Source organism: Zeus faber (genome assembly GCF_960531495.2).
Source record: "Zeus faber genome assembly, chromosome: 1".
Lineage (NCBI taxonomy): Eukaryota > Metazoa > Chordata > Actinopteri > Zeiformes > Zeidae > Zeus > Zeus faber.
In genome coordinates, this window is record NC_137193.1 from 29,714,117 (window position 1) to 29,723,853 (window position 9,737).

The following is a 9,737-nucleotide window of genomic DNA, read 5'->3' on the forward strand; positions in this document are numbered from 1 at the left end:
ACAGGTATATAAAAATGGTATATTTTATATGGAAATGTAATTCAATTCATGGTGTGGATCGAGCCAGGTATGGCCAACCAACTCGAAATGAACAATTTCCGAGTTCCGTGAAACGCAGCAACACACACCGGCTGTGTATGCGTCTGTTACGTGTCTCGTAGTGGTGGCCATACATTTGTTTCCAGTCAAGAACAGTATTTATCTAACATTATAATCAAAACGTTTCCAAAGCGTGCATAGGGGTTTTTTTGTGGACCGACCCATGATGGATCCAGTTATCGCATTGATTTTCGCCTCGGAAGAAGAGGAGTTGTTTACCTTGGACTGTATGGCTTACTTTATGGTATTCATGGCCGCCTGCACTTTTTTTGCAATGCTCTTCACCGAGGCGCCTTACGGTCGATACGCCTCCAGCAAATTCGGCTTTCCCGTCAACGTGAAGCTTGCCTGGTTTGTTCAGGAGTTGCCTGCATTCATGGTCCCTCTCTGTCTGGTGGTGTGGACATCCTCTGCGAAAACCTCACTTCTTCCCAATCAGTTATTAATAGCAATGTATTTTTGTCACTATGTTCAGAGGTAGGTTAAAAATGCATGCAGTTATTACTATTATTTACTATGATGAACCCCTATTGTTTTTGCTCAGATTTTATATTATTAATCTTCTTTGTGTTTTTCGGGCGTAAAGTACAGGTACCCCTCACTTAACGATCGAGTTACGTTCCTAGGACCAGGTCGTTAGGTAAATTGGTCGATAAGCGAGGACCCGTCTTATTTCACGGTAAGGGGGCGTGGCGATTGCGAAGGCGAGTGTAGTGAATACTGACAGACTGCGGGAACAGTCCAATACAGACTGGTCGGAGAGCTGGTCGTAAGTCTGAACGGTCGTGTAAACAGGTAGGTCGTTAAGTGAGGAGTACCTGTACCTGAACCACTGCAACCTCAGTACGCAGAGACATGAGGTCTCGTTAGAACCGGGACGTTTGAGACATCTTGTTTTTCGAGTTTGGTCAATATCCATGTACATTTGGAGCAGAAATTAGTAAAAAAAAAAACTGTTGTTATTTTACAGAAAGAAGTAGTAGTAGAACGTAGAACGTTGCCGTGACTGGATTAGTTTGAGGATTGGAGCGTGTACCGTCATCATCCAAAGTTCAAGCTTTGTCTCTCTGAAGTCATTCTCATTCAGCGACCTGCCCGATGGACTGCATAGCGCTTGCTACGCGTCGAACAGTGATACGCAACCCATGGCTTGCAACGACTCTTTTATGATTAGTTGCGGTTCTTTAAGGTGTTCAAAAATTAATAATTAAAATTTCAAAGAAACGAAAGAAAATTTTCTAAACGAGTATTTCCATAAATTTGAGATATTTTCTGCAGTATTCAAAACTGAATTTGGCGTGAGACACATCAAGCGATGGCAGCTTCAAGAGGGAGCGGCACTTGCCGTCTCTCGTAAAACATGTGAAAGCAGCACAACCTGTTCTAGCTCTCTGTCTGGAGTGTGCAAGAAAATCTGTGACAATGGGGAAAACAATCTCAGCAAGAAGCTGGTAATAAAAACATGGTTTTAATAATATGATAATGGTAATAATAATTAGTTGCAATAATTGCATACGTAATGCTTTTCATTTCTTAAGATACTTCAAGTAGCCTTATTTTAAAATGTTTGATGCTTTAATGGAGGAAAGGGACGTTTCAGAAATTGGGCTGTTGCGAAAATATATTTTGTGAATGTGGCTCCTGAGCTGGGAAAGGTTGAGCGTAGACATACATCCCGAGACAATGCTGCGTTTAAAGGAAACTCGGAAAATTAACTCTTGCTGCGTCTCACAAAACCCCCGAAAACTATAATTGGTCATAGAAGGCGTTTTCACACCACAGGAAGCTCCAAGAACCTTTGAAGGAACCGTCACTTTCTTTTGTGTCCGCACTGCATGATCCAGGAACAATTTTAATTGTAAAAACACAGTTCTTGAGGGACATCAGTAACGTAAGAACATGGTGATTGGTCGAGACGTAAGTCCAGGGCCATCGGTCGAACACATGAGCCAATGAAGCACCGGTAATCAACATACTTAAAAACATGTTTAAAACGTTAACAATAAACATGTCCTTATTTATACACAATTTATTTCGAAAAACATTAAATCAACGTAAAAAAAAAAACTGCATCTCGACCTTAATGTGGACGCAGTGGACTTGGAGCAAACAGTGATCAAAAGAGGTTTTCCTCAGTGTGCCGGAACCTTGGAAACATGTAATATGTACCTTTACGATTAAACTGGACCCTGTGTATTGCTGCCTGCAGCTATAATTATTATTATTATTATTATTATTATTATTATTATTATTATTATTACTGTTTGAATACTATATTATTATAGTATGACTCTTATTATTATTATTATTACTGTTTGAATGCTATATTACTATAGTATGACTATTATTATTATTGTCATTAATAGTGCTGTCTGTTTTAGTGCTACGACCTACAGTCAAAATCAACACCATATCCAATAATCGCAATGGTTTTTGTTATGCAATTATTGGAATGTATTTTAAATATCTTATTTTTTCCTTTTTCGATTATTACAGGTCCCTCGTTTATCCCTTTTTAATCCGGGGAGGTAAACCAACACCCTTTGCTCCGTTCACACTTGCTATTGTTTTCTGCATCTATAATGGATATATGCAGATGAGATACCTGAGCCACTATGCAGACTACCCTGCAGATTGGGTTACACACCCCTGCTTCATATTAGGTAGGTGAAAGGTGATGAAAATGGGTAACTGAAAATGTTCTTTTGGGTATAGCATTATTAGGGGCTCAACCCCTTTTTAGCATCTCGTTGGATCCAGGGCATTTCAGACATATTGTTCTTGTCCAAGTTTGATCCATATGAATCTATATTTGGAGGAGGAATTCGTGAAAAATGTGCAGGCTGTGTCTTTGAGGGGACTTTCGCACGGGAGGATTTGTGTGGTGTACAGTAGACTCCATTGGTGTGTAGTGGTCAGCGTTTCTGTTATCCGGTAATTGCCGGTTTTTGACCGGGAAAATCTGTTTAAGTCCGACATAAATCTCTCCGGTCATAATGTCTGGTGAAAATAATTCCCTCGAAGCACAAATTGAAATAGCGCTGGGTGGATCATTTAGATAAAAACGTCTGCAGATCTCTTCATTTCCGCGCTTGGCAAGTTGCAAGGGGAAGCCAATCAGTTTGGTCGATCTAAATCTGATCTGAAAGCTTCACCTCTGACCAATCACGTTTGTCAATATATAACTAAGCCCCGCCCCCTCCCTCGTGTACAGGTTGGGCTTGTAAACACAGTTGTCCAGCGGTTCCCAACCTTTTCGGAGTTACGGCCCACTTGAAAATGTCAAAAGTGTTCGCGGCCCACATCCGACCAGAAGGAATACGGGAGCCAAACAGTGGGTTCTCAGAGGATGAATATTTTAACAATCATATGCATTCTCATACATACAGTGCAGTAGTGGTAAAACAATAAAAGGGATGGGTTAAAAAATAACCTTATATCTATGGAACTTTCACGTCACGTTAGTAACGCTATCTAGTAAGCGCTGTGTGATTTGCGCAGTGTTTTGAATGTAGCCAAACAACTCACGCTAGCGCTGATAAAACCAACAAAAACAGGAGCACATTAATATTAACTTATCTAATGAGAAGGCTGATGTTGCATGGCAGACACCAAATGCTTGATGTCTGGCTTAAGGGACGACAGTCTCAGGCAAAGATCTGGATCAACATTCAGTTTATTCCTGTGTTTTGTCTTCAATGCCACAAGCACACAAAAAGCCAGTCTCACAGAGATACTTCGTCGGGAAAGGCATCAGAAATCGCACAACTCTGTCTGACAGATCGGGATACTCAGAAGCAACATGAAGCCAAAAGTTTGTCACGTACTTCTGTGAGAAAGCCAGTTTCAATGCACTGTCGCAGGAGAGATCCACAAGATTGTCCTTCTCTTTTGCGCTCAGGCCTGCGAGGGTCTCGTCACTGTGGCTGGCAAAGGGGTTTTCGATACAGCTGCACTGCACATCTGGGATGGGGAAGTATTCGAGCAACTTGGTCCTCAAACCATGCAGGTGCTCTTTGACATGATTGATCACGGTGACGGGAAGCTAAATTTCTTCCTTTGTCAAAAAATCGGACTGATTGTCAAACGAATCGAAGTCTGACTGGTCAACTCGCTTGGGCCACATCCATTTTTCTTATGGTCGCTTGTATTTTATTCTGGACATTGAACATGGTCACTGCTTTTCCTTGGAGACGGAGGTTGAGTCCATTTAAGTGGCTGAAAATTTCGGCCAGGTATCCCAGTTTGGCCAGCCCCTCAAAATCACTGAAGCGATGTGCAAGTTCAAACTTTGTGTGGAGAAAAAACACCTTCACCTCATCACGCAATTCAAAAAGTTGCATCAGTACCTTCCCCCTTGAGAGCCACCAGACTTCAGTGTGTAACAGAAGCTGCTTATGGTCACTGCCCATCTTGTCACATAAAACGGGAAATAACGGTGATTGCAGTGGGCGGCTTTTGATGGAGTTGACTCTGACCTCATCTAGAACAGTCTTTAGATCTGCAGCATTTTCTTTACAGCCAGTGCTGCTCTGTGTATACTGCTGTGGACAGATGCTACAAGTGGAGCCACAGCTTTCACCTGGGTGATGACTCCACTGTGCTGGCCCAGCATCGCACAGGCCGCATCTGCACTCACTCCCACACAATTTGGACCAATCAATGCTGTTTAAAACTATGAACGCGTTCAGAATGTCAAAAATGGCCTCAGCAGTTGAACATGTCGGTAAGGATTTGCAAAACAGGAACTCTTCTTTTATCGCTCCATTGTTTTCATACCTGACATAGGCAAGCAGGTTCAATAGATTTGTGATGTGTGTCGATTCATCCAGCTGGAGGGCATAAAATCGACTCTCTTGTACGCTCGTTATCAGCTGTTCTGACACATTCTCTGCCATCTTGTCCATCCTGCCTCTGATTGAGTGATCAGACAATGAGATGAGGTTGATTGGCTTGCACGCCTTCGATCCCAACATCACCTCAGCGATCACTTTTGTGGAAGCAAGAATTGAATTCTCCCTGATTATATGCAGCCTACCAGGCTTGGCTATGAGTCGGGCAACCCGATAAGACTCTTCAGCTGCCTTTGCGTTCTCGGTGCCCATACATGACGTTTCGATGACTTTCTTCTTGCCCTGATGCTACTTGAGCTTATTATCGAAAAATTCAAGCGGCTTGGACATGTACTGTCGGTGTTTTGTCTTGAGGTGACGCCGCAGTTCACATGGCTTCAGAGCTTTGTTTGATAAAATCTTGGAACACACCACACACAGCAGTAACGGTTCGTCTTCCGTGCCTGTCAAAAAAATCCCAATTATATGTATTCAGCGCTTTACTTTCTCCGGACCTTTCTTTTTTGTTTGACTGTCCCGCCTGTCCGATGTCCCGCCGGGACTTCGCTTGCGGATGATGTACTAATGGCTTCTTCCCTTTTCAGTGTGCTTGATGCTAGCCATACTATCCATTTTGATTAACACCTCAAGTTAAAAAATGTACAGGTGCACGTTGATCGTGGTCCGGCTTGGCCGTAGTGCGCCCTGCCATAAGTTCCTATCTATCAGTGATGATGCATTTTTGAAGGTTTTAAAGAAAAAATACCATGAATAATTCGTTTTTTTTACATTTAAAAACGTTTTTTTAATAGGTTGGGAATTGCTGCAGTCGACACAGACAGTACAGCACACACAGTACACATGGAGCGGAGATAGCCGCAGCGTCTTGAACTCTGGGGAGAAACAGAAAGATGATGTGTCGTAAACAACAGGGACACAGACATCTATAGTTTGCAGTTTTTTTGAAGACGGACAACACCACAAACTTTATTATTTAATAGGATCCACTTGCCATATTAATTTTACTTTTGATTTGAACAAAAATGTTATTTTAGTCAAACTTTAACAAAAGCGGCTGCACTTCTTACTTATTGTTAATGAACAGAAATTATTTGTTTTCAAGACGTAATATTTGTTATATTATTTGTTTTTTAAAAATTAAAAAATTGAATTAACTGACGGGACTTGTTTTATTTTTAATACTGTATTCAATAAAATATATTATGAATCTACATATCTTCATGATTTCATTGTTTATATAGCCTGCTTATCATTTGTTTTAAGCTCAATAAACACAGATAATATTTGATCTCTCACATTTGTTCGGGAAATTGAAATCTTCCTGGACACGTTGACTGTCACTGTTTTTTTCTAACGGAAACTATGGTAGTGGTTGCTTCGTGCAGGAATTGCACTGGGTCAAGAAGAAAGACAGCAGGAAGGGAACTGGGAAAATTGTAAGTCGTGTTAGTAGTAATGCTGCGAAAGCGTTCACTCCATCTACAACGTGCTTGTGCAGCAGCATTCTCAAGACTTTAAACTGCAAATTGTGGAATTTCTCAACTTTCAATGGGTAAGTGAATCTTTGCTTTCGCTTTCAACCATTTACTTTTCATTTAATTCGCATTTAGAGTCTAATTGTTTATTAACATACTTGGATTAGCTTGTGAGTTTAGAGTTTATTGTTTATCTTTTACACAGCAGCTCCTGCCTTGAATACAATGCATTTTTATTACTGGAATGAGTAATAATCTATACATACGTTGCTGCTTTTAACAGAAGGAAGGTGGTGCGGGTTCTCTGGGTCCAAGGGAGAAGCCAGGGATGGTAGCGGTGGCGGGTTTGTCCCATTAACCAGAGGAGGCAGGATGCAGGAGATTTCCATAGTGTATATTTGTGTATTTATTGAGCTGTTTCTGTAATAAAGTTTCAATAAAGTGATTATTATTGTTATCGGTTTGTGGTGTGCGTGCAGTGTGTTTTAAAGCAGCCACACCTCTCTTGGGTCGAGGTAATTGAGCCCGGGATCAGGGAGGCTGTACGCCTGTTGCTCATCGGAGCAAACAACGAGCAACAGGTAAAACTCCCATCCCCACACACACGGGGAGAGCCTCTGCCATGACAAGTGTCCATCTGCTCCCGGCTTGTAACATCTTGGCCTTCTACAAACTCTAAACTGGTGTGTTTGCAACATCTCTGCCTATGTCTCTGTGTCGGACGTCCCTGAAAATGCCACTGGGGTGCTGTGTGACAGGCAGAACTGCCACACAGTTTTTTGTGGTTCGATTATTAAAAGAAGAAAAACACGCAATGGATATATTCTTGTGTAATTGATAAAGCATCTATAGCTTAATACATTATGAATAAATTGATAGATTTTTCTACTACAAAAAATCGATTGCTTGACAAGTCAGTTTGACTAGAGCCCACGCATAGTTGACCGCAGCAGGGAGAACGGCCGTGTTTCCATGATGCCGACAGGTACGATATACCAGACCAATAAAGTTTAGAAAACGAGTAAAAAGCATGAAGTAAAATATTAAGTCTATTCTTGGGCGTAATATTTGTTTTCCTGCCTTTATGATATTTTCTTTACATATGTGAGTTTTAATTAGTTGTGGGAGAGTTCGTTTGTTAATTTAACTCAGTAATAGATGTGTGGTATGTGGTTGATGCATACCAGGCCTGGTAGTTACATATTTTCACTAAATACATCTTTTGAATGGACTTCTATGGGAATCTATGCTCCAGTTAACGCTTTGTGCCCGAAAAAATAGTCGACACGTTAAAAATCACGAGGGGTTTAGGAGCCTAGCAACGATGACGCTTATGCTTAGTGTGATCCTCCGTATTGATTAAAAAGGCAGCGTATCTGAAGCGATTTCACGACGGTTATATGTAAACACAGAATATAAAATGTTATTAAAAAAGGACCCAACCTTCACGATAACAATTTTTCTGTTTTGTTTGCTCGGTTTCCAGGATCTGCCATGTGGTTGGCTGGCTGGCTGGTAAATGTTCACTCCGACCACATCCTGAGAAACCTGAGGAAACCCGGCGAGAAGGGCTACAAGATCCCCAGAAGTACGACCCGCGGGGTGTTAAATCTAGATGGTTTGTTGTCGCCGGAGGGAGGATAGAGCAACCTTCTAATACCACTAGCCTTCATATGGGATCATGATCATGAGGCCTCCAGTGCCTGCACCAGAGCTTCTTCCAAGAATCCTGGACATAGTTCTTGGGTGGTAGCTTGCTTTGGTTTTACACCTTAAAACACTAAAACCCAGAAGGAAGCTGTGGTGTTGATGTTAAAAACAATGGACATGCATAAAATTTACATTTCATATATTGCATGTATATTGAATCCACTCCAAAACAGATATTACCTGTAACATTTGTTTCTACCTTTGCTCCAAGACACGCAGACAAGCCTTTTGATGGTCGTTGTGGCGAAATGGACTCATACTGGTCACATCAATCACAGATTTTGACAGAATAGGAATACAGTTTTGGGTTTGTAGGTCTTGTTCGGACATGTCACTGGCAACCGGCGAAGGACAGCAATGAAAACAGTCACATATTGAGTTGAAATATTCAGCATTTTTCCTCATCGGGCCAGGTGCAGATTATGTTATATTTTTGCTATATTTCCGGCCAAATATTCTCGTTTGCTGAACTTTCGGTGCATTTCTGTATGTAATGTAATGTAATCCACGTGTCTTGTTTCTACGTGGTTATTTCAAGTTGCTCTGTTTACCAGTGACACAACAACGGTGCCTGCAACATCTGAAAAGATTATGCAGCAACAACAACAAAACTTCTTGAAGTTTTTGAAAAGAGAGGAGAGCAGACTGCCGTACATTGGGCGATAGTAATCCTTGAATGTCTGTTACCATTGAAGGAGCCTTAATATACAGTATTTACTGCTGTAAACAGCATTCATTTTGATTTTTGAATGATTAAACACAGATAGACGCTGCATAACTGTACCTGATTTTCTGTGCATTCTACCCATAGGTGGTGTGTTTGAGTATGTGTCTGGAGCAAACTTTTTGGGAGAGATCATCGAGTGGGCGGGCTTTGCACTAGCCAGTCACTCTGTTCACAGTGTGTCCTTTTCCATCTTTACCACGGTGGTTCTCTCCACCAGGGCTACAGCTCACCACAGGTGAGGGATACCAGCAAAATCACAAGTCCAAAGTTAGCATAGGGTGTCTGTTCAGCATGTGTAAAAATACCTGAGAACACAAAGTAAAGGAACAAAAATGTCTGTCTCTCTCTTCAGGTGGTACCTCACTAAGTTTGAAGATTACCCAAAATCCAGGAAGGCCTTGATACCCTTTGTGTTCTAAAGGGATCGAAAAGCAAACTGCATTTACCTCAAAGTCTTTTATCCTCACCCGATATAAAAGCATTTCACTACAGTGCAATATGTATGTGACCAATAAATCGTTTAACTTTTTGAATGTTTTTGAATTTGATAAATAAGGTGAGATAAGACAATATTGATGTCACACAGAACCACGTCTTCAAATTTCAAATTTAATTAATGCTTCTGTTTATCTCAAACAACTTGGGCACTTCAAGTAAAATGACTCTGTCTGTGCTGGAGGCAAGTACCATGGAATGTCATCCTACTGAGATTTTTACTGTGGTGAAGTATCCGCTGTGGGCCACGCTAATTCTCCATGCGAGAAGTGAATATATCCACTTTTTTGAGGGGCTGCACTCAACGCATCTGCAGAGAATATTATGGAAACAGATGGAGCGTTGTCCTGACAGTAATGTATTGGATTTATACAACGC

At 41.3% G+C, this 9,737-nt stretch overlaps 1 protein-coding gene across 2 annotated transcripts; it reads left to right on the forward strand.

The window, feature by feature from the left end:
• Window positions 1-265: 265 nt before the first annotated feature.
• On the forward strand, window positions 266-9,345 carry srd5a1 (steroid-5-alpha-reductase, alpha polypeptide 1 (3-oxo-5 alpha-steroid delta 4-dehydrogenase alpha 1); the record flags this gene model as incomplete). 2 transcript variants are annotated; one of them, XM_080005589.1, is made up of 5 exons in its annotated part: window positions 266-576; window positions 2,596-2,762; window positions 7,914-8,015; window positions 8,949-9,099; window positions 9,217-9,345. In XM_080005589.1, 5 exons carry the CDS (start codon window positions 266-268, stop codon window positions 9,281-9,283), a joined length of 798 nt encoding a protein of 265 aa, XP_079861715.1. In that variant the 3' UTR covers window positions 9,284-9,345. The 2 variants fall into 2 exon arrangements, with proteins under 2 accessions (XP_079861715.1, XP_079861716.1); XM_080005590.1 differs by lacking the exon at window positions 2,596-2,762 and having other exon boundaries at window positions 485-576.
• Between the last annotated feature and the right edge of the window lie 392 nt (window positions 9,346-9,737).